Raw genomic sequence first — 26,345 nt, 5'->3', positions numbered from 1 at the left:
CTGTACACCAAGTCATGTATGACTATTAAATATATTTCTAGGTACAATTCCCACCTATACACCAAGTCATGTATGACCATTAAATCTATTTATAGGTAGAATTCCAACCTATACACCAAGTCATATTTGACCATTAAATCTATTTCTAGGTACAATTCCCACCTATACACCAAGTCATGTATGGCTATTAAATATATTTCTAGGTACAATTCCCACCTGTACACCAAGTCATGTAAGACCATTATGGTGAGTTGAATAACACCGATATCACTCAGATTACAATTCTACCTTGACAGGTAAGTTTGTATCTAGCCTATAAAATACTTATTTAGCCTTGAGAATTGAAAGGTCAGTTTCCCATTCATACAATAGAAGTTGAAAAATTTGGCTTCATGCCATTTATCTTGTCCAAAATTAAGGTCACTTTATTGTTATGTGATATTGTTAGAGTACAAAAAATCCCTATATTTTGACCAATACTTAAAACTTTGTGCATCTTGATTTAATTGTTAAAAATCTGTAAATGTTGAGTTTTAGGGGTTATTTAAGGCCTTTAAATTGCATATTTCTTTACATGGTAGTTTTTTTTTTCAGATATAAAAAAAACCTATTTGCTCGACTTTTATAGAAATAGACTATGCTTGCAGGTTATCTATTACACTGTCTTGTTTTTAGTTTACACCAAATCTGACAAACTATTATTTAGTTGCAAAGTATTTTAAATGAGACCTGAAATTTTAAATGTGCATTGAACAATGTTGAAGGTTAAAATAATCATATAAACTAGAATGAAGAAAACATCTTGGTCCCAAAAAAACATCAACCAGGATATAAAATTCCAAATATTAATTTATCATTGTTTATTATACTAATATCAGTTGAAATCTCAAGCCACTGTTTTTATGTTAACAATGTGGGTCATGTCCCAACAGAAAATGAATAAGTATGACATTACAATGTACTCTTAGCACTAACACATATTAAGGTCACTGTGAAATATACAACTAGGGCAAGAAACTATCAGTTATACCAAACCAGTTTGACCAGATGTTTAGTTTAAAACCAGTTTGACTAGATGTGTCCTATATATTGACAATCTGATTGACATGAGGACCTGCATGGGTTTTTTTAATATCTGTATTCTTTACATTTTTATGGCATTTTCCTTTTAACATGTTTAATAGCCTTAAAAATAACTCTCATTCTGTAAAATTCTCACAAAAATGATTTTAATATATTGTCTTTTTGTTACAAGATTATTTATCAATTATGTGCATTGATCATTATATTATCAGTACTGCATAACAGTTACTAAAGTTACTTTTTAAAGTTATTTTGGCCATTTATTATTTATACTTTTGCACCGCAGTATTCTCTATATTTTATTTTATTGTTCATTTCCTCTTTTCTCTATTTTTTTGTTGCTATTACATCTATTCTCTATTCTGTAAACCCCATTCTGACCCCTATAGGTAAACTTCTATTGTATGAATGGAATAAACTGACCTTTCAATTCTCAAGGCTAAATAAGTATTTCATAGGCTAAATACAAACTTACCTGTCAAGGTAGAAATGTAATCTTAGTGATACCGGTGTTTTTCAAGTGACCATAAATATATTTCTAGGTACAATTCCCACCTATACACCAATTCATATATGACCACTAAATCTATTTATAGGTACAATTCCCACCTGTACACCAAGTCATGTATGACTATTAAATATATTTCTAGGTACAATTCCCACCTATACACCAAGTCATATATGACCACTAAATCTATTTCTAGGTACAATTCCCACCTATACACCAAGTCATATATGACCACTAAATCTATTTCTAGGTACAATTCCCACCTATACACCAAGTCATATATGACCACTAAATCTATTTATAGGTACAATTCCCACCTGTACACCAAGTCATATATGACCATTAAATCTATTTCTTGGTACAATCCCACCCATACACCAAGTCATATATGACCATTAAATCTATTTCTAGGTACAATTCCCACCTACAGAATGCCAAAGATGTTGGTATTAAGAAGGGTTATACTAATGGCTTTTCTGTGGGATTAGTATATGTTGTTATGTTTGGAGCCTATGCTCTTGGGTTTTGGTATGGAGCCAAACTAGTTAGAGAGGAATCTGATACCTACACTATTGGAAAAGTTTTGATTGTAAGTATTCAAAATATGATAAAATAACATGGACAATATGCAAAACACAAAAAAGAAAAAAACCACGAAATTAAATGAACTCACAGTAACTGTACAACATTCCTTCAGAATTTTTCAATGTTCCTTTCCAGACTATAAAGGATGTTGTTTAACATTTTCAGTTTTAAGTTCCACAAGGACGAGACCATATATTTGGGTGTTTTCAGTATTTTTGATGTATTTCTTACCATTCCTAAAATATAAGATGCTTAATAGGAAGCCAAACTAAAAATTTGGATTTTGTATTTAAAGTAAAATTTTATATATTTTCTTAATATTGTATGTTTGTAATTAAAGTGATACTACCCCACATTTAAAGAGATGCCAGGGTTATAAGAGATGACAGGGTTAAAAAAGAAAACTTCTCATGTTATATTGTGCCTGACATTTCAGACAGTTTTCTTTTTTGATTGGTGCATTGTCCATTGGTATCAGTCTTCACCATTTTACTTTTTATTTCAGATATTTTTCTCTGTTTTGATTGGTGCATTGGTATCAGTCTCCACCATTTTACTTTTTATTTCAGATATTTTTCTCTGTTTTGATTGGTCCATTGGTATCAGTCTTCACCTTTTACTTTTTATTTCAGATATTTTTCTCTGTTTTGATTGGTGCATTGGTATCAGTCTCCACCATTTTACTTTTTATTTCAGATATTTTTCTCTGTTTTGATTGGTCCATTGGTATCAGTCTTCACCTTTTACTTTTTATTTCAGATCTTTTTCTCTGTTTTGATTGGTGCATGGTCCATTGGTAATGTTGCTCCACCACTTCAATCATTGGCATCAGCCAGGGGAGCAGCTTTTGTTGTCTTTGACATCATTAAATTGGTAAGGCTTGGTCTATTGATAGCCAAAAAAAACCTTAGATTATGATGGATAATGCCAAATTAACATATTATATATGATAATGTAAGTTAAGCTCAAAAAGGCTCTTTACAGATCAATTTATTATTCATTAAACTTTTATATTTCTTTAAAATGAATTTTATGAATATTGAAGCTCATATAAAAACAAGTTTTGTTACAGTAAACCAAAACATAAAGCTATATGAAAGCTATAAATAGAATGCCACAAATTCCTTCCAAACACCGATTCTTTCTACAGTTTGATTTAACTTAAAGGTGAATATGTATCTTTTCAAAGAATTATGCCTTTTTAAAAAGAGTTCTATTAATTTTGTAATAGACTATTTATATGATATGTGTATATATGTTTAGGTTCCAGAGATTGACAGCTATTCTGAAGTAGGATCAAAGCCTGACAAGGTGACAGGAAATATACAGTTCAGGAATGTTAAATTTACCTATCCTGCCAGGAAGGAAGTACAGGTATGTATAAAAACCACTTATATCATAGCTCTATTTTTTTAGATGTTAAATTCTACATCTTCATGCATTCATAGCTGCATTGGCTTTAGTGCAAATAAAATTCAGGATTTACCTTGTACAAATTACAACTTGGAGACAGCATATATATAGGAATTAAAATTGACGATAATTTGTCAGAAAAGATATGCACATGTCCTTTAGTAGAAATTATGAACAAAAGACATTTTCTTTTTTCTTTTTAATATTGTATTTTTCAAGAAATACTTAAGTTGTGAAGTTAATCAAATATTAATAGTAAGTTATACTGGGATTCTTATAGTCATATTTATAGAAATAAGAAGTTTATTGTGTAAAACTTTCTGAGCTTCTCTGGGAATTACAAAATGTTGTTTCATGTTTAACATATATATCACACAGGTTTTGAAGGGTGTGGACCTTACTGTACAACCTGGTCAGACAGTGGCCCTGGTAGGATCAAGTGGGTGTGGTAAAAGCACCTGTGTACAGTTAATGACCAGATTTTACGACCCAGAAGGAGGAACTGTAAGTTTAATTCAATAAGTTTAAAAGGGAATACATGAAGTTGAAATCACAAAAGAGTGTCAAAAAGCTGGAAAATCTTTGATAAATAAGGACAATATAGGAAGAACGAAGACAAAACCAATATGCATATGTAACAATATGATTTCAGTTTTCTGTCCATCTGTCCTTTATCATTCCACCCATAAATATTTTTCATCACATCATTCTCAGGAACATAATCATAAGGGTTTTTGAAATTTAGATTCAGGGTTTATATAAGTCAACTTTACCATGTGATGCGTTTTCAGATTCATCACTTAACAACTTCCTGTTATCCAAACACTAACATACTTATATTAAAATAAGTCAGTCGTGGCCTGGTTATCATCAGTGATCAGTAGCTCACAGTTTCACTTTTTTTTTTTTAAACTTGAATGGTGAGAATAAAGTATTTAGACAAGTAAGGTATGACAGACATCATTTTTGTACAAGGACACATATAAACAACAGTAAAATATAAATGATTTATACTCTCATGAATAATGTCAAGGACATATAAACAACAGTAAAACATAAATGATTTATACTCTCATGAATAATGTCAAGGACATATAAACAACAGTAAAACATAAATGATTTATACTCTCATGAATAATGTCAAGGACACATATAAACAACAGTAAAACATAAATGATTTATACTCTCATGAATAATGTCAAGGACATATAAACAACAGTAAAACATAAATGATTTATACTCTCATGAATAATGTCAAGGACACATATAAACAACAGTAAAACATAAATGATTTATACTCTCATGAATAATGTGATAAAACAAGAGATGATACAGGAAGTTTTGTGTGTATTTTTGTGTTAATTAGTCTTTATATATCCCTGTATAGATTACTCTGGATGGAAAGAATCTAAAGGACTTGAACGTGAAATGGTTGAGAGAACATATTGGTATTGTCAGCCAGGAACCAATCTTGTTTGCCATGTCAATCAAAGATAATATAAAAATGGGACGGAATAATGTTACTGATGATGAAGTCATTGCAGCCACTAAAATGGCTAATGCTTACAACTTTATAATGGATCTCCCTGAAGTAAGTAAATGGTATAAAGTAGTAGATGTATTATTAAAGAGAAAATAGACTAAAAAACAAACAGCTTAATACGTACCGATTATCAGGTTATCCGCATGTTGATATCGTAAAATATCAGCTGCGAGACATGATATGAAGCTTTTTGTCGAGTGAGCGTAGCGAACGAGATCAAAAAGCCTTCATATAATGCCAAGCAGCTGATATTTTACTATATCAATATGCAGATAATCTGATAATTGAGTTATCGGGCTATATTTGCGTGTTTCGGAAGTGTTTGCTTTGTTTCGCCAGCACACAAAAGATGACTTGATAAGTTCAGGTCAAAGTTATTAACGTCGGTTCAAACATTATGACGTCGCTGATAAGTCCGGGTCAAAGTTATTAAGGCCGGGTCAACGTATTTGACGTCACAAAGACATGATACGGAATAATATTAAGAGCTGAACAGAGTGATATAGACAGAGGGACGACCGATAAATAATTATCTGAGACTGAAAACAAAGATATTTATAGATAATTACTGGAAAATGTTGCATGGGAACCAAGCCTACATTTAAAGTCACATGTAATCAGAAGTTTTCTGTAGATTCTGTTGTCGATACTTCAAGGACAGAGTAACAAAAAATAAACACAAACATCTGCTGAGAATGGTGTTTTCCATAATAACTTAAAGACACTACATCAGTCTGTAACCACACTTGGATTTGTAGAGTGATGTCCTAATGATTTTAGTCCTCAAATATTCTATACGGAGTATTGTGATATAGCTCTTGAAGGTTTTTCTTTGTTTACAAGTTGCTAGTTACACGACAATATTCCCTCACTGAATACACAAAATTAGGTTTATTGACATACCGATAACATGAATCAAGAATTTACTTATGATAGTTAACATTTCAAGTTTTAACAAAGTTTTGCAATATTTGTAGAAATTTGACACATTAGTTGGAGAGAGAGGAGCCCAGCTTAGTGGAGGACAGAAACAAAGAGTGGCCATTGCTAGAGCACTTGTACGGGATCCAAAAATACTTCTTCTTGATGAAGCTACTTCAGCCCTAGACACAGAAAGTGAGTCCATAGTACAGGAAGCTTTAGACAAAGTAAGTCAAACATATAAAAGTTAAGTGTAGGCATGATAAACTGATATAGGAAACAAAGTAGGCAAGAGTGTATCTAGCTTAGATTTATATAGGAAACAAAGTAGGCAAGAGTTTATCTAGATATAGGAAGATGTGGTGTGAGTGCCAATGAGACAACTCTTCATCCAAATAACAATTTAAGCTTAGATTTTCTAGATCACATCTTCAATATTAAATAGTTTCAGTTATAGCATGACTTGCAAATTTTTAAACTTATACTAAAATTCTGTACTACCCCTCCATTCACTTTGAGTCTTCCTCAGAATTCAATTTCACCAATACCATGTGTATTCATTTGTTAACATTCCCAAGTTATGTTGCTATGTGGTGAATATCTATAAATAATGTATATTTCCTTAAAAGAGGTGTGGTTTGTGAAACAGTTGTATTTACAAAGTGCAACCTAGGTCTTCTTACAGCTTGCCAGAAATTTGCAAAACCCATACTGCATAGTAAGCTAAACGAGACCTCAAAGTCCATAAAGAGAAAACTAATGGCCTAATTAATGATGGATTTGTTAAAACAAATTAACTTATTAACAATATCTCAAATTTCCAGGCTAGAGCAGGTAGAACAACATTAGTTATTGCTCATAGACTTTCCACCATCAAGAATGCTGATATTATTGCTGGCTTTAAGGAGGGTGTGATTGTAGAACAAGGAACTCACGATCAACTGATGGCTAGGAGTGGAGTTTATAACTCACTGGTGACACTACAGGTAAATAAAGGAAAACTTTATTGCAAAAAGCATATATATGCTATAGCAAAGAAAGGATATTTTCATCATGACAAAATGATAAACAGCAGAGAACAAAACATTGGTTGCAATAAATTACATTGATTTCCCAGTTAAATCAAAAATCCAATTTCACATGTGAAATAAACGTGGTTATTTCACTCTCTGACGTCATACAACAATAGGCTTTGTCAAGACGTCAAAAATGTCGGATCAAAACAAATTGTAAATGCGTAGGAAAAACTTATAGTTCCTTACATTTTCTACGTTAATTTCATAAAAAAAAAGCCATTTGACAATGTAATAAAAAGTATAACTAATTGCCGTATTTGAATATAAAAAATAAGACAACTTGTGACCATACGCCGCTATGGATTAAACTCGTGCTGCACTTTCGTTTAATCCATGCGTCGTTCAGTCACGCATTGTCTTTTTTTTTATATTCAAATACGGCGATTAGTTATACTATCAATACAAAGCATTATAAGAAAACAAATAACAATATGGCTACAATATGTGATTTGATTGGCCATGTAGATTTTATGTAATTACACAATTTCTTAATGTGTAAAACAGAAGTTAATTTTACCATGGTATTCACGTCAAACCTTTGGTTGAAAGTATTACAGTGAAAACATTACATTACAGTATGTACAATTTACTGTTTACACTTAAGGTAAACATTGAATATATAACTCAAGACTAATTTATAGCTTGGTAGAAACTTAACTTTGGACAGAATTCATGATATTTCATATTGATGTTGACTGATACTATGATTTAGGTGGAAAAAAAGACAAAATGTAGATTTTATTTGTCTATTTCAGACAAAGAAAGTAGATGTGGAAGGTATGTTACCATTTATTTCTGTATTCATATTTTTAATGCTATAATGTATTTGCAACGAGGTACTGGAAATTCTTTTATATGGCCTGTGAACAAATTTTCCTGGATTGAGAACTAATGTGTTTGTATGGATAAAAAAATCAATTTGTGCTATGTTGAACACTTAAATTCATGGTTCAACTTAACTCACATAATCCATGAAAACTAGCACTCTGAATACCTGAATCTTAATCCTGGAAAATGAGTATATCACAGTACATCAGGAGAGTACATCAATAGCACAAGTTAGATAATTATTATGGCAATAGTTTTCACTTATATTTATTATAGAACTGCTTCACAAAAAATCTAACATTATATTATAGAACTGCTTCACAAAAAATCTAACAGTATACAATTGAACTGCTTCATAAAAAATCTAACAGTATATTATTTATAGAACTGCTTCACAAAAAATCTAACAGTCTCATGATTAGCAATTCACTGTTTTAATTTGGTAGGCTGTTTTGATAGAAAAGGAACAATATCCACCTAAAAAAATTGCAACATTTTAAAATCATTTATTGATTTAACAATTTCTGATCATATAGTTCTGTATAAAGCTGAAAATTATTAGGACTGCTAAACTGTTCTCAAATGTTGTTAAATAATTTGTGAGGCTTCTTGTAACTACAAATGCTTATGTTAAATATTTGTAGCCAGACACAGCAGCAGTATATACATATATACAATCATTTTCACATTTCATTAAGATTAATCGAAAACAAAATCTTTTACATAACATTGATGAAAATAAAAAGTGAAATAAACAGACTTTACCTAAATTATTTAATAACATTTAACATGTAATTACCAAGGTAACTGGAAGTATAATAACAAAATATATGGTTAATAAATTAATGTGCAGATTAATTAATAATATGATAAAAAAACACACATTAATATTTATTATAAAATATAAACAGGAGATGTATGTTCCTTTTAATAAATTTTCTGAATCTGAATTTAGTTTTTAAAATGCAAAGAATACAAATTTAATTAATGGATCAAATAAAAATGAAAGGGAGAACTACTGTTATAAATGTTGATGTTATTGGGAAAGTATTTTCTTTTTGACCCAAGTTAAGCCTAAAATGTGTTAGTTTCTCTAAAGTAGGTAATTCATTTCATAATTACACATTCATCATTTCATGCATTAGTTTGAAGGCTAATAAATGTGTGCATTATGGGTCCGTCATGTAAACAGTCTTGAGTTTGTGTCCTTGCAATAAATGGTCGTAATATTCCTACTGTGGATCTCCCAGAGAGACATCTGAATGTTCAGATATTTTAACAGATATCAGTTCTTATTTAGATATCCAGAAACATTTGGCAATGTATTAAAGATAAAAATCTGTATAACTTATTGAATTCCAAGTATGTATGAAGCTGTTTTTCAAATTCATTCTACAGTAGGTAATTTGACTATGGAGAAATTATACAAAGAGGCTGATACTAATTTTCTGAAGTTATGATGTGATTTAGAAGTTGTCACATTGGTTAATTTGCCTTTTATTTTTGATTGCCATTTGACTTAATGTTTGTCTGGTAAACATGTCTTTGTCAGTTTCTGTCGTGTTTACATATTTAAGGTTATATGAGAGTAGAAATGCCCTTTAGTGTCAGATGTCCAACAAACATTTTCAGCTACTGCTCTGAATGAATTGGCTAAAATTTTGTTAAGATTCAGTGGCGGATCCAGGGGGGGGGTTCAGGGGGTTCGCACCCCCCCTTTATTTTGGCCGATCAATGCATTTGTATCGGGACATATGTTTTGCACCCCCCCTTTGCCCTGGGATAGCACCCCCTCTTTGGAAAATTCCTGCATCCGCCCCTGAGATTTGTTAGAGGTTGTCAAATAGTTATCCCTTACCATAAGTTTTGGAAAGAATTTTAACATGATTTGTAAAAATTAGTCAATATTTTTATAATTGGTATAAAGAAAATGTAAATTTTTATTGTCATGAACCAAAATAGACTGTTGACGTCATTTGGCAAGACTTTTTATTATTATTGTTCTTGAACGTACCCCCATTGCGACCCTATTATATATGTTACATTTAAGATGGATCCATAATGCACACAACAGAGGTCATAGATTGTAGTGTGCACACTTAATAATCACTGAATTTGTTTTATTTTCATACATCTCTGGATTTTACTAGTTGAGGCAGAAGGTATAGTATTAGCTTTTTTTTAACATTGTTATAAAAATAACTCTTTGAATGATATATATTGATTGTGAGATTTACATCAGGATGATTGTACCTTGATCCATAGATCATTCAGGGATAACCACAGCCCCTTTATGGGACGAGCTACTCCAACTTTAAATTTTAAGCCCTACCCTCTGGATAATCAACACCACTCGTGACCTCATCATTTTTTCAATGCCAACATTAAATTTTGAGATTATCTGTGGAGATTTTTGCCATTTAATACAAATTGATTTAATTGATCTAAGAAAGAGTTATTAATTGAATTCCACTAAGGTAAATTTAGTTGAACCATTTTAAATCATTTTTTTTTAATATCTAGGAATGAATTTGGAGGGGGTTGGGGTGAATTATCACTATCATTTTGACAAATTTTTCTATTTCTAATTGTTTAAAATTTGTAAGAGGAAAGATGGGACAATGATTTATTTTTCATCCTGTAGAATTGATTGGTAAAGTACATTTGATATTATATATATGTTGTACAGTTTGGCATGCTAATTATTTTGATGTTCTTTATTTTCAATGTTACAATGATTTTTTACTGTTGTTTTAAATTTTTGTTTCTGCTGACTTCTTAATTGATGAAAATTATCTTAGTATTTCTTTTCTTTATGCTGACTGACACATCAAATTCAGTGATGCCAGTTGATGATCTTCTAATCGTAACTTTTGTTGAAAATGTCAAGTATTTCATGCATGTTTTTTTTTATTAGTTGATAAATTCTGTTAAAAACAAATTGGAAAATATTTGAAATCAGGATTATGTATGCATCTAATTTAATTAAATTGATGCATTGCTTCTGCTTGAGGAAAGATAACTAATACCTAGGTCAGGAGTAAAAAGTCAATGGAATATGATGACATAAGTTGATAAAAAGAAAATGCTTATATGCACATACATTTCAGCTTCTTGTTTCTATTATTCGTAAGACTTCAGAATTAGAAGAGATAAACAAGTTTGTTTAATAATATCTTAATATTGATTGTATGTATTTTTTGGTAAAAGGCAATGTTCTATCTTCAACAAAGTTAAGATTATTATACAATATTCATTACTAATTTCATGTATACTAACATCTCAAAAGAAAGATTATAATACTCAGAACTGTAAACAATATTTCAGAAAGTTGTTTTTAATGAAATAAAACACTTTGGTTTTTAATGTTTTGAATGGATAAAATATTTATGCTGTTGTGTAAAGAAATGCTAATTTTAAAAATATTTAAATTTCATGCAATCTGTGATTTTGTTGTAGAACCAGAAGGTAATGCTATATTTATTTATCCGAAAATATAAGAGCCTGAAAAAAAGAACACTAGTCCCAACAAATATGATGATGGCAAACCCCTATTTCCTGCCTCATCAAAGTTATGAAGGACAGATAAAGATAATTTGTCGTTCCCATTTTTTTTCACATGCATGAAACTATTTGATATATCACCATATGAATAATGGGCATTTGAATCTTTGATAGTCTGATGAAATTTAAGAAGTAACCGTCACTTGTCAAATTCATGGATAGTCTGATGATATTTAAGAAGTAACAGTCACTTGTCATATTCATGTTTCACTTATTTATTCTTCCTCCAAATCTGACATTGAAAACTAAAAGTTAATTATAAATTCACAGCCACAGGTGCATGAAAATTAACTTATGATAAGGATTGATCTACAATATTCATCACTGTTCTATATTTAAACTTCTTTGACTCAGATTAAGTTTTCGTTTATACCTTACAATCATATATCTTGGTGATAGGATGTTTATAAGGTTTCTAAAAGCCAGTTATGTTAAGTAGGTCACTGCAACCTACAATCAGTCCTAAATATTTGAATGAAGACTACAATAGTAAGGCATGGTAATATAGCCGCATGATAAACAACTTTTTGGGGTAAATTTCTGTAAACATTATTATGTCTATCTTAGATTTAAAGTGCTTTCATAAAGATCAAGGCAAATTTTAATTATAAACTAAGTGGGCTGTGTATAACATATGCTTAACCCTTGTCAATGTCATTGTCAGATGCCCAACCTTTATCTATTGTCCAGTCTCATGCTTTATTCCCACAACATGCTTGACCCTAAACCTGTACAGAATCATTAGCTTGCATCCAGGATAGTCCTATTCAAACCTTTTTCAAAGGTGGTGTCACATGTTTGACCTATATACAGGGCATGGTTAAATGTTTGACCAATGTTGAGGGCAGTGTCTCTTACTTTACCTTTATCAAAGATAGGGTCACTTGGTAGTGTCAAATACTTTTTGTTAAACCAGAGTATTGTCACATATTTGATCTTCATCAAAAGCAGTGTGATAATTGTATGAAATTTGTCCAGATCAGTATCTTATCTACTCTATTCATAAATATAATCATTTTTATGCCCTACCTACTACAGTAGAGGGGCATTATGTTTTCTGGTCTGTGTGTCTGTTCATTCATTCGTCCGTCTGGTCGGCATAAGGTTAAAGTTTTGGTCAAGGTAGTTTTTGATAAAGTTGAAGTTCAATTAACTTGAAAAATGGTACTCATGTTCCCTATGATATGATCTTTCTAATTTTAATGCCAAATTAGATGGGTTTTTTTACTCTGTTTTCATTTTTCATTGCTTGTTCGTCTGCTTTTGGAAATAAGCTGATTCATTTATGCCTACAAATTGTCTTGGTTAAAGAGAATTTTATAATCCACAAAGACTGCAAAAAAATTGTATCTAATAAATAAAAGCACTTTCTCAGCATATATTTCACGTATTGACCATGAATATGCATTTTCACATGTAAATGTATCATATTTTTAAATTCATTATTTTTTTACTGATATCTTAGTTTGGAATTTTACCTTTTTTAAAAGTTGAAAATTAACATTTAGATATAAATGTTAGCTGTCCTTTACATCTATCTTGTAGAAAATACATTTTCTGTCTTAAAAAAATCCTGTTTGAAAGTTATGCTCAACAGATGCAGTTTCCTTATTAATTCTAAAAGATAAGATATAGTATCATATAAAATCTGGACCACATGCCATGTGGCTTGTGTTTTGTTTATGAATATCATGTTATGATGTTCAAACCTAACAGCTTGTATGTCGATAATATTCTTACAGATACTAGATTTATAAGAAAAAGAATATTTTGATTTTCAGAGGAAGAATTAATAAAGGAATACACTGAAGGAATTAAAGATACAGACAAGAAGAAATTACACCGTGGAATGTCTACTTTATCAGATGGCAAATCTGCAGCTCTAGAGAAACAAGAATCTGTGACTGATAAAAAGAAAAAGAAGAAAGGAAAGAAGGTTTGTGATGTACTCATGGTCATGGTTAAGTACATGTGGTATGTTTGCCAATGAGACAACTCTCCACAAGAAACCAAATGACACAGAAATTAACAACTATAGGTCACTGCATGGCCATCAAGGAGTAAAACCCATATGGTATAGTCAGCTAAAAAAGGTCCTGAAATGACAAAGAGGCGGGGGGGTTCCTGATCCAAAGCTTCCAAGCTTATAAACATTGAATCCGAGGTCCAAAATTTAAAATATCTTGACATCCTGAAATTAGAAAAAAGAAATCCCAGATCCAGAGAGAGTCCTGAAATCCCGGGCTTAAAAACACACCATCCCAACATCCTGAAAAAGGTCCTGCCCCCTCTAAAATCAATGACATTTGCTTTGGAACACACTATGGAATTGTTGCCCTGATATTGTGGCATGATACAATTATAATGAACATTGGAGTCAGTTTTTGTTTCGTTTAGAACTATGACTTTAGGATGTAAAATAGCGAGTAAAGTGCCATTCCTTTGTTTGTGATTTTTGCTGTGCATGTACAGATTTTGTTTCATGATCTTTTCTTTTCTATAACAAACAAGGATTCAATTGAATTATGTTTTTTATACAACAAGTACTAGTATTGGAAGACGAAAGAACATCTATATATAAAAAAAAGAAGACATTGTATTATTGCCAATGAGACAACTCTCCATAAGAGACCAAAATGACACAGAGATTACAACTATACCGTTACTATGGTTTCAAGATATTACTGTGAAAGGAAAAATTATATGTTTTTATTCAGTCTTCTGACATAATATGTTTTATTTTTATTTTAAAGGGAGAAGAGGAAGAAAAGGAAAAGAAACCTGATGTAGGATTTGGTCGAATTATTCGTTATAACGCTCCTGAATGGCCATATATTTTGATTGGCTGTATTGCTGCATGTATAAATGGTGGAGTCCAGCCAGCATTTGCTGTCATCTTTGCTGAATTGATCGGAGTAAGCATTGTTAAAATACTTTTTACCATCAATTATGATATGATGATGTTTCTTCATTGTTTTTTGTCTTTAGGGCAAAAGATTTAGGAACATCATAAGATTTGTTATTCCACAAAATTATGATATCTGTATTAACTGTTTACCCAACAAAATATTTAGACTCACTGTAATTAACTTCTAGCACTGATATACAGATTCCAGACTTTGTTTAGGCACATGCAGAATGTGGCAGAGTTAAAGAATCATTCAGAAGATAATGGGAACAGTGATGTGACAGCAAAAACAAGAATAAACCTTAAAATTCAGTTGGAAATGTCTTGACAAATCAGATTAGTATGAAGCAAAACATTTTGTGTGCATTTTGTCAAAACTGACTGCATGACCAATAACTATAATTTTAGGTCTGCTTTTTAGCTCACATGGCCCAAAGGTATTATCTTTTACAAAAATCTTCTCTTCTGAAACTGCTTGGCAAAATTTAACCAAACTTGGCCACAATTATCATTGGGGTATCTTGTTTAAAAAATGTGTGCAGTGAACTGGCCAACTAACCAAGATGGCCACCATGGTTAAAAATAGAACATAGGGGTAAAATGTAGATTTTGGCTTTTAACTCTGAAACCAATGCATTTAGTGCGAATCTGACAGGGAAAATTGTTTATCAAGTCAAGATCTATCTGCCCTGACAAATTTTGCTGATTATGGTTATTATCTTGAATGATATTATAGATAAAGATAAACTTTAAACAGCAAAATTGTTCAACAAAGTAAGATCTACAAATAAGTCCATATGACCAAAATGGTCAGTTGACCCTTTAAGGAGTTATTGTCCTTTAAAGTCATTTTTTTTACAATTTTTTTTACAATTTTTATAAATTTTTACATAATATTTTTCTCTGTAACTTATGGGCCAAGCTCATTATAGATTGAGATTATTGTAAGTAGGAAAAATGTTCAATTATGTCCAGTAAAGTAAGATCTACAAACACATCCCCATCACCAAAACACAATTTTGTCATGAAACCATCTGTATCCATTGTTTAATATCCACATAGACCAAGGTGAGTGACAAAGGCTCTTCAGAGCCTCTAGTTCTTTGTCCCAAAAAACAATTTCTGAAAGTATCTTACCAATTTGAACTAAACCTGTCCTGTTTCGTTATCATTGTGGAGAAGTGTTGTATACCAGAAGAGATAAGTTAAAAGTTTAAAAGAAGGCATTATCTCTTTGCTGCATGATATGACCAGTGACACGCTACATTATTTCTACATTATTTCTTACAAAGCAGAATTATTTCTTACAAAGCAGAATGATCTGTTTATCAAAGTATGTTGTGAAAACATTCACCAATAACAATTAGCTATTTCATATGATGATAGAAATCATAATGTCATTCAAAGTTTGGGTAGTATCACATATTGATGAGATAATGTTAACATATCTTATTATTTATTTTCAGGTTTTTGCAGAACAAGATGCAGACAAACAGGAAAAAGAAGTTCTGATGTATTGTTTGATATTACTTGGTATTGGTGTAGCAGGTTTCATAGGATTCTTTTTACAGGTAATTATACATCAAATCGAGGCGTAGGGGGGCAGGAGGGCTATATTACATTCACCTTTTCCATCCATCTATCTATCTCTTTGTCCATTAGTCCAACTTTACTCACTTACCAAATAAGAAAATGACTACAAATTAAGCCAGCAGCTTAGTAGTGATGAGTTGTAAAGTGTGAAGCCTTCTGTCAGATAGCTAATTATTGGTTTAAAGTGTGAAGCCTTCTGTCAGAGAGCTAATTATTGGTTTTCTCAATATGCTGAATGCTTGAAGAGAAGTAGGATTATGACTAGCAAGAAAATGCATGCAATCTTGTTCATCTAATCCCAGTAAATTTATGCCCTGCAGTAGTTGAGGGGCTATGGTTGGGGCATTATCATCATTTATCCTTGTTTAACAGTATCACTCAAAATTGGTTTGGGTTGTCAATCTTTAGTTTTACTTCAACCAAATGAAACTTATACAAAACTTATCACCACAAAAAATTCACTCTTACACAGGAAAAACGACAATAAACATACTTTTTAACCTACAATATGAAATCAAACAGACCTAGAGAAATCCAATTGCATGGGGAGGCAATATTTTATATTTATATGTGGATCAAATCAGTCAACCAAATGATTTATCCTTGTTTCACTTTCAGTGTTGACATTTCCCTCCTTTTAATAGCAGAATACATGCATTTAAGCTAAGGGGTTAAAATAAAGGTCACATGAAACAGTTTCAATTATGTTGAATTATTCACTTGCAAGAGAATAATTCATCATCGATGTTTCTTATCTCATTTTGACAAAATTTAACCAAAGTGGCTGCTAAAAGTGAATTATTTTTTTCTCTTTATCACTTTCACCAATGATTGGACCAAAAAAAATATCATATTTTCGTTATATCTTATAGCTAATGCCTGTTAAAAATCACCTACTGACAGATTTTAATTGATCTTTGAACCATTTCAAAAATTCAACTTCTGTCCATCTTAAAATATTGCTTATTATCAAATTTGTGATTAATGATTTCTTTTCTGCTAATTATATATAATGACATCAAAATGAATTCATACAATACTGTGTATAATCTGAAAATAAAAATCTTTTCAGACACAATCTTTTATAATTATGGAAGAGTCAGAATCCATTTAACAAAAAACTCATCTGTTAGGGTTGATAGAATGTAGATACTTATTTTTAGAAATTTCTATTTGTTTTAATATCATTAAAAATGTAAGACTATGTTTTACAGGGTGCCATGTTTGGTAGATCTGGAGAAAACTTAACCATGAGGATCAGACAGAATACATTCAGGGCAATGATTAGACAGGTATGTGTATTACTGTGGTATCTTTTTATATAGTTTATGCTTTTACTAACTGGTTGGGTATTCTTAACATACAAAAGTATGCTTACACATGATTATAATATAAATATACAAATGAATGCATGCATCCCTTCTTGGAATGATACTTTAAGTAACAATCCCAATACCTTTAGTAACAAGGCATGTCTATTTCTATGTTAGGTATTGGTATTGGTGTTACAAAGCATGTCTAGTACAATATCAGTTCAGAAAAAAAACCTGATAGTAAACTAAAATCTTAACTTAAGTTAATTGATTTGTTTTGAAAACAAAAACACCAAATTTATAGTTATGTTCAAATAATATATGTTGACTTCAAGATTATAACTTAGTGACTTATGCTTAGACTAAGGAGTACATGTAGCTAGTTAGATAAAGCTTATGTTTTGCTTTTAAATATTCCTACCCATTGTTTTGCTATTGTCATGGAGAGCATGTACATTGATTGAATTTATGTTCTATTGGGACATAAAACATCACTTTAAGTTTGCCAAACTGTATGATGGAATCCTTAGCTACGTTTACACAAACTAAAGGGAGCACTTACATTTAAAATTGTTTGAATGTAAATCAGACAAGATTTTGTTAGTCACCAAAAGTATAACAATAACCAAGATGGTTATTGTTGGAATCGGTATTGTACGTGAATATTTGATCATCAGAATCGTAGTTAAGTTTTAATTTGATGTGGAACCGAACGACATTACTCAAGTTATGGCATGTTTCTTATAAATGGATACATTTTAGAGGTAAGGTTGGTTTGCATATTTAGACATGGCAATCTTTGTAGCTTTCAATCCTTGCATGTACAAAACAATCTTTGTTTGTTTATAAATAAGTGACTTCCATAATGATGATGCTTCTAAAATTGAAGTATATTCACACCTTTACATTCTATCAATCTCTATAAACTTATCACTTCCTTGACATGCAGGATTCTCTATAACATAGATAATAAAACACTGCCTTTTCTATATTAATCACAAATTTTGTCTTGTTTGCATGTTTTTATACTTACTAATGAATATTATCTTGATGAATTTAGATGTTGATTGCGGTCATTTAGTGTAGCAAGATTTGATTCTGTTCACTTCAATTGAAACTTTTTTGTTTATTATCTATAATGCAGAATACATAGGTATGAGTTGTGTCTAGTACAAATTTCAAAGATCCCATCGATATTTATTGGCTATAATAATTCCCAATATTTTTCATTATAGACATTCTGTGAACCAGATAAATCCAGGCTAGAGTAACAAAATGTTGATTTTTTTTTCTGAAAATGATATTTGAAAAGCCCCTTTAAATTGGCTAGATAGGAAGGTCTATATTTCTACTGTCCAATAATTTCTTCTGTCATTTCTTGCTTTGCTAAAATATACATATTCAAATCATCTGTTTTCATTAATCTTACTGCTAGTTAAAGTTTGAGATATATGGGGAGGAAAACCTTGATATTTTTTTTAATTTGTGAAATCATCCAAAATTAAGTAGTTGTTTATGAAGTAATCTTGACACATGTTTTATGCATTGTTTATTTCAGGATATATCCTGGTATGATGATCATAAGAATGCTACTGGAGCTCTTACTACAAGACTGGCAGTCGATGCTTCTCAAGTACAAGGGGTAGGTATAGGAAGATAGGGCTTATACAGGAGATATGCTTTGATTTTTTTTTACTGTAAATTCAGAATTAAGTTTTTATTATTGTGAATAATGCCACTATGTGAGTATTGCATTAATAAAAATTTTGAATTCTGATATCTTGATGCATATATCTGTTTGCAGCTTTTCCTGAAATTAAAAGAATTAATCTTGCATTTATGTCCATTTATCAAAAATCACAATTATGAATGCATGTTAAAAATTTTGAATTTATAGTGTTATTATTATTTTTTCATTATTCAACAAGATTGACTTCAAACTCATTTGCAAGTTTATTGCATGATTTGTAAAAAGAAAAAAAAAAATTAAAACTAGTTATTGAAAAGTTAATTAGAAAACAAATGTAGAATGCTTCAATAGTTTTCTTTATTTTCTAGGCTGCTGGTGCCAGACTCGGTAGCTTGGTACAAAACATTGCCAATATGGGAACAGCTCTGGTTATTTCCTTTATTTATGGATGGCAACTTACTCTTGTTATCATTGCATTCTTGCCTGCCATTGCTGTGGGTGGAGCTTTACAGATGAAAATATTAAATGGCGTTGCTGGGCAAAATAAAGAAGCATTGGAGGAAGCAGGCAAAGTTGCTACAGAAGGTGTAGAAAATATACGAACCGTTGCATCATTGACAAGGGAAGACAGGATACATGATATGTATCTAGAAAGTCTGAGGGGACCATATAAAGCTGCTCTAAAGAAAGCACATGTGGCGGGATTTGCTTTCTCCTTCTCACAATCTGTTATATTCTTTGCCTATGCTGGAGCTTTCTTTTTTGGAGCGTACATGATCAAAGAAAGGGAAATGGACTTTGTTGATGTTTTTAAGTAAGTTCAATGTTAAAGTACCGGTATCTCTTCAGCTATTAAAGTGTGTTTCAGCTAAAACAGGAACTATAAAAGTAAGAAGATATGGTATGATTGCCAATGAGACAACTCTTCACAAGAGACCAAATGACACAGGATTTTAAAACAGTTATATGTCACCATATGGCCTTCAACAATGAACAAACCCCAACCCCATTACTCAGCTTTAAAAGGCCTGGAAATTACAAAAGTAAAACAATTCAATCAAGAAAACTATTGACCTAATGTATGTTCAAAATAATGGGAAATACAAATATTATTAGAATAGTTATTAATTCAGTGTTTCAATCAGTAGTGTTTATTAATAATTATTCAATTATTCAATTGAGTTTAATCATCTTATCTTCATTTTAGGGTATTTTCTGCTATTGTGTTTGGAGCTATGGCTTTAGGCCAGGCCAGTGCATTTGCACCAGATGCAGCTAAAGCCCAGGCCTCATCAGAAGTTATCTTCCCTTTGTTGGATACCACACCAACCATTGATGCTGAGTCTGAAAAAGGAGAAAAACCACATGCTGTATGTATATAGATATACATTATACTTGTATTGTTAGATTATATAAAATTTGATATTATACCTCAAATCATATGGAGTGGGGGCTATACTGTATTCTGTCTTTTTAGCAACAAAGTTGCTGATTTCCTAGTTAGACAACAAAGTGAAAGCTACCCTAAATAAATGTGCTGTGACAAAGGGCAGCACTGTTTCCAACGTTTAAATAAATGTGCTGTGACCAAGGGCAGCACTGTTGCCAACATTTAAATAAATGTGCTGTGACCAAGCGCAGCACTGTTGCCAACATTTAAATAAATGTGCTGTGACCAAGGGCAGCACTGTTGCCAACATTTAAATAAATGTGCTGTGACCAAGGGCAGCACTGTTGCTAACAGTTTGTAAAAGTTTGTGTTTAGATCAATCTTAAGGGCAATTCTTTTTTCTTTACCAGATAGGGCTTAATTTAAACTTAGTCTTTATCTTCCTCCTCTAGCAGGAGTATATCATTCAATCATTCATGTTAAATGCTAAATTTCAGGAAACAGTAACCAGTACTGTCACATTTAGAGATTGCAAGTTCAGATACCCTACTCGTCCAGATGTTGAGGTTCTCCAGGGGCTCACTTTAACGGTAGATCCAGGACAGACATTGGCACTAGTTGGGACCAGTGGATGTGGAAAGTCAACCACAGTTGCCCTGATTGAAAGATTTTATGACGTAGAGGCAGGATCTGTGGTAAGTAAGATTTTATGAAATAGATGCATGATGGGCAATATTTTATGATCAAGTGGCAACTTCCTGTTTTCTAAAATCTTATATTGTCCAACACCTGATATACATGGAAGTTTTCATCTCATTTTCTAGGGTACATAAAGCTTCATAAAATTGTTGTCAGTCTTCATGTTATAATGTTTTGGCAACTTCCTGTTTGCTGAGTACTTCTATTTTCTAGCACATAATTACCAATCATAAAATTTTCGTAGTGTTTTCTCATTTTCTAGGGCTAGCTATTAAGAGGTTCCTTAAATATGTTGAATATTCATTTTCAGATTTTATTTTTTTTTTACTATTTTTTAGGTGTCTTCATAGCATAACATGTAAGTGAAAGCTATGACCATATTTTTTTTTTACAGTTTAGAAACCTTCTTGGATGAAATAAAGATTTGACTAGTGACTAAGAAAATTAAATTACATGTGTAAAGACATATCATTTGTTTTGTTTTTATTTTCAGTTGCTTGATAAGTATAACGTTAAAGATCTGAATGTTCCATGGTTACGATCCCAGATAGGAATTGTATCCCAGGAACCCATATTGTTTGACTGTAGTATCAGAGACAATATTGCTTATGGTGACAACAGCCGAACACCAAGTATGGACGAGATAATCAAAGCTGCTAGGAACGCTAACATCCATGAATTTATATCATCTTTACCAGATGTAAGTAATAGACACTTTAGAATACTAACTAATTTATTTCTTTACTGTCCTTTGTTACCTACATAATGGAGGGGATGAGCAAATAGGGTATATAGGTAAATGAAACAGAAGCAATGCAACAACATTAGGTTATCAACCTTATTTTATATTGTAAAGGAAGGGGAAGACTAAGGCTGTAAGCTTTATAAACATATCTTCTTTACTAGACTTGAAACAAGAAAGGTTGAGAAGAAGATATTAACTAAAAAATAGAAACAATTATTGAAGAGGAAATTCAATTGATTTTATAATTTTTACAGGGCTATGACACTAATGTTGGTGACAAGGGGACACAACTGAGTGGTGGACAGAAACAGCGTGTAGCTATTGCCAGAGCCTTGTTACGTAATCCCAGGATCTTACTCTTAGATGAGGCTACATCTGCTCTAGATACAGAAAGTGAAAAGGTATAATAAATACAACAATTTTAAATATGAAAATGCTGCTGAGTGCTGGGCAAATAGAGACATGAAATGAGATTATTATTCCTAGGTACTTAATTCAAGTTGACTTCTAGAATCCAAACTATTTTAAATGATTAATAAATTTAAAGATACAGAGCCAGAGAATGTTGAAAATGTAATTATAATTTGTTTTATCTGCAGATTGTTCAAGAAGCATTAGACAAGGCCAGAGCTGGCAGAACATGTATTGTTATTGCCCATAGATTATCAACCATACAGAATGCTGACAAGATTTGTGTGATCAGACATGGTACTGTCAGTGAAGAAGGAAAACACAATGATCTTATGGCCAAACAGGGAATTTATTACAAGTTGAACATGGCACAGAAACGACAGAAATAAACCATCTTACTTTATCACTTATTTATGAAAATTTGTGATTATTTTTAACTAACAAGGAAATATTTTCCTTATCTGTACATTGTAATGATTGTAATGCAATATAGTGATCAAACCAGGAGCTGTGAAGTAGAAAATGAAAAACTAAGTTGAAGGTTTTTATTGTATTTTATCATGTCATGCATGTGAAAGAGAAGTAAATAGATAGTTTTGAAATGTACTGTGTATTGTAAGTGCTAAACAAGGTTTATATTTCTTCAATCAAATCTTTCAAAAGACCAAAAAAACATTAAATATAATGTTCTGAAAGCACTAGTTGTGTTTCAGCATTTCTACCTCAGAGAAACAATGTTTGTTTCTTATATAAATTTGTGTTTACTTATACCCATTTCAATAAAAACTAACTGAATTCATAATGAAGACACTTAGATATCCACCTATGGGATTAAACTGTTATCCTCAGAGTGGACACAATAACAAATACCCACCTATGGGATTAAACTGTTACCCTCAGAGTAGACACAATAACAGGTACCCAGTAGATGTACACCATTTAGACACTTTTATTGTGAGAAAACATAGTAAACATTTGTTGGATTTAGTGCTTGTTGTAATGGAACAAACTGTGTATATTTTGTTGAATTAATATTTATGTTATAATCAAAAGAAATCCTCATTGTTTTTGTATATTAACTGTGTTTGTTAAATTTCATATAAAACCGGTAAAAGTCTTGTGATATTTATCTTGTGTATTAGTTTTCAACTTATGTTTTAGCAACCTGAATTTTCTGGAATCTCAAAAAATCTTAAACAACTCACTACTATTTTTACAAGTTTATTTATTTCATACTTATGGTAGAGAAATTTTAGAAGTCTTTATGCTGAAGTCAAAAACTAGGTGCAGTAGTAATTGGAACATAGACTAGGTGCAGTAGTAATTGGAACATAAACACTAGTTGTGATTATCATTCTGACAAGGCTTACACAATAGTGAAGAGTTCAGTATGATGAGTGTTTCTTTCTGATCTGCCTTCTGCATATTAATCATCTGTTGCTCACTACAGTTTTACATTCAGCACTTGCCTTCTTTTCAAAATCGTATAGACATTGTAAAGGTCGTTGAAGCTAGAGACATTCATTATATTCATTATTTGTTGTTTTCATAAGGACTTTATATACTTATATATTTATTCCAGAAAACTTTGATTGCTAGGTTTTATTGAGGGCTATGGAATCTCAATCTTATTTGACTTTCTATATTTGGTATTATTAACATTTTAGTATATATACCTATATCATGACATACATATATCTACATTATCTAACGGGTTTAGTTTTACACATTTATGTTTTTTGTTAGTGTAGATTGTATATTCCTTTTTCTTTATGTATACAGTACCTGATTCAAGGTAGTACTAGAGTATATTTTTTAGTTGGTAACCTTCAATAGACTGAGTTTTATTTACCTAAATTTTTAAATCTAAATAATAGCATTTTTATTGCTTCATTTGGTTTGTTCAAAATTGTTTTATAAAAATATTTGTATAATTATAGATTATCGTTGATTATAGTAAGGCAAAAGCGAAAAAACAATTGAGTTGAGATGACCAATGATAATTTATTTATCACAATTTTACCTATGACGACATTTTAAATTTCATGTCAATTTCATTAGAAATGCCACATGCCTTAGTTTCTAGCGATCATTTTCCATCTCAAGCTGAAAATTAACACCAAAAAAAATCAAAGGAAAAATGAACAAAACAGCGATAATGGGAGACAATTTTTTTAACTTGTATAAAAAGATCTTTTATAAAATTCCATCTTTCTTGTTAACAAAAAGAGCATTTACATCATCGGTTTTGTTTTCTGAGAAAACTTTTCTGCCTCATTTAATGAAACATCTTTATTGTTATGATTATTTGGTTCTTATTTGTAGAATTACTATGATTTTTTCCCATGCTATTACTTTAAAACATTACAGAATTTATATTGACCATATCATAGATCATATCAAGGTTTTTTAACTGTTGACTTTTAAATGAGAAAATGTGTTAATCTTTTCAGAGCTTTCAGTTTATGGTTTATTATATCTACCCAAAAAGTAACAAGACATAAAATACATATCAGTTTGGACAGATACATTTTTAATCAAATGGAGGTTACACGAGATGAAATGTGTCTGAAAATAGGAAACATTGTTAATATCTGGGAACAGCTCATCCTAATGTCATAATGTATAATTTTCTATTGTACTTTTAAAATCATTGTTTTATTGTCATCATATTGTGATGTGTTTAACCAACATTTTGTTTAGAGATGTTATCAATGAAATTCTATGCTTGTCTAACTCAAGGTTGGAAAAGTAAACTATTGATTCCATCTTATGGAACAAGATTGAACGTGAAAGTTATTATGTTCAAAAGACCATTGAATTATGAGGGCCCTCATTGGGTTTTTGATTATGTGATTACTTGGCCGTTTTTTTAATGATTATTTGATTATTAAGCCAAATATTTCCTGATTATTTGATTACCTAGGACTGTATTTTTAGTTTATGATTATTTGATTACTAAAGATAAGCAAATATTTAATGATTATGTGATTATATTGGCAAAAAAATGGTGATTATGTGATTACTAGGACCCCCATGAGGGGCCTCAATTATTAGTTTTAGGACATCACTAGGATATACATAATTTGAATGAATCTGTCAGAACAGGCTTTTTTCATGTTTGAAGCTGGTTTATATTTTAATTTCAAAGATAATTTATTTAAAAAATTTGGTCTTTAATTTTATTTAGTGTTGTTTGTGTGCAGTAATTTGAAAAAACCCAGCTTTTATCAAACAATCTGAGACAATTAACATCTCTATTGTGTTCTATTGATTTTATTGTACACAGAAGTATTTTATAAGATTAACAGGGTATATTTTTGACAGACAATCATTTGACCAGTGTCTGACCAGCCCAGGGACAGTGACTGTGTGCTATAATGACCAGTTTGTATATTATATAATGAGAGCATGTTTTAAATGTTGCTTTTTTAAATAAATGTATTAATTGTTTGATGTGTATTTTATTTTATTCAAAAGGCTTATTATCTGTCATTAAGTTACATGTTAGTGATCCATTCCATAATTGAGTAAGAAGTACTTGGAGGTACTACTGGTTTGTTGATTTAATTATTATTTGAACTTTGTGTCAGGAGGTGCTGTGTGAAAAGTAAGAGCCAGTCAAATATGGATAAGCTAAATCCAGATGAAAAAAAAACAACGGTTACAATATTAACCATTAAGGTTGGATATTAATTTAAAGCTACTGTGAATTCATCATTATTTGTGGAAAACTAACATTTTCAAAGATATGGTGGGAACAGGTGAATCACAAATTTAAATGTTTAGTAAAAAACAAGTTTTTCGCAGGCTTGCATGCAGGATTTTGTAAAATTACGAAATCAAATATCAATGGAAAACCAACTTTTCCTTAATCCAGACTGAAATCAAGAACCCACAGGATTAAAAAATGAGAAAAAAGATAAAACTAAATTGATACAATCTAGTGTTTTATTCTTTCTTAATCAACATTGTGTGTGATTTTTCTTAAGCCAAAGATGTTCTGGAAGACTTATTTTATCAAAGTTTTTATTATTTCTCATCCTGATCTTCCTCAGAGGTCTGATTATGCCAA

General features: G+C 31.1%; 1 protein-coding gene across 11 annotated transcripts in view; it reads left to right on the top strand.

The window, feature by feature from the left end:
• The window catches only part of LOC134706440 (ATP-dependent translocase ABCB1-like), a 50,225-nt gene that overhangs the window by 15,289 nt on the left and 8,591 nt on the right, over nt 1-26,345 (top strand). For 8 of the 11 annotated variants that reach the window (XM_063565378.1, XM_063565375.1, XM_063565373.1 and 5 more), the window contains 20 exons: nt 2,003-2,180; nt 2,936-3,049; nt 3,440-3,550; nt 3,968-4,093; nt 4,977-5,180; nt 6,110-6,280; nt 6,878-7,039; nt 7,885-7,906; nt 10,108-10,119; nt 13,303-13,457; nt 14,275-14,436; nt 15,896-16,000; nt 17,237-17,314; nt 18,894-18,977; nt 19,394-19,839; nt 20,233-20,395; nt 20,913-21,110; nt 21,608-21,814; nt 22,114-22,260; nt 22,459-25,723. In XM_063565378.1, the coding sequence (XP_063421448.1) occupies nt 2,003-2,180; nt 2,936-3,049; nt 3,440-3,550; nt 3,968-4,093; nt 4,977-5,180; nt 6,110-6,280; nt 6,878-7,039; nt 7,885-7,906; nt 10,108-10,119; nt 13,303-13,457; nt 14,275-14,436; nt 15,896-16,000; nt 17,237-17,314; nt 18,894-18,977; nt 19,394-19,839; nt 20,233-20,395; nt 20,913-21,110; nt 21,608-21,814; nt 22,114-22,260; nt 22,459-22,659 (3,046 nt within the window). In that variant the 3' untranslated portion in view covers nt 22,660-25,723. Of the gene's footprint in view, nt 1-2,002; nt 2,181-2,935; nt 3,050-3,439; nt 3,551-3,967; nt 4,094-4,976; nt 5,181-6,109; nt 6,281-6,877; nt 7,040-7,884; nt 7,907-10,107; nt 10,120-13,302; nt 13,458-14,274; nt 14,437-15,895; nt 16,001-17,236; nt 17,315-18,893; nt 18,978-19,393; nt 19,840-20,232; nt 20,396-20,912; nt 21,111-21,607; nt 21,815-22,113; nt 22,261-22,458; nt 25,724-26,345 lie in introns of those variants that run through there. The other 3 variants (XM_063565369.1, XM_063565377.1, XM_063565367.1) reach the window with 2 other exon arrangements.

This window comes from Mytilus trossulus, chromosome 2, assembly GCF_036588685.1.
Source record: "Mytilus trossulus isolate FHL-02 chromosome 2, PNRI_Mtr1.1.1.hap1, whole genome shotgun sequence".
Taxonomy (NCBI): Eukaryota; Metazoa; Mollusca; class Bivalvia; order Mytilida; family Mytilidae; genus Mytilus; species Mytilus trossulus.
This window is presented reverse-complemented; position numbering and strand designations above follow the sequence as displayed.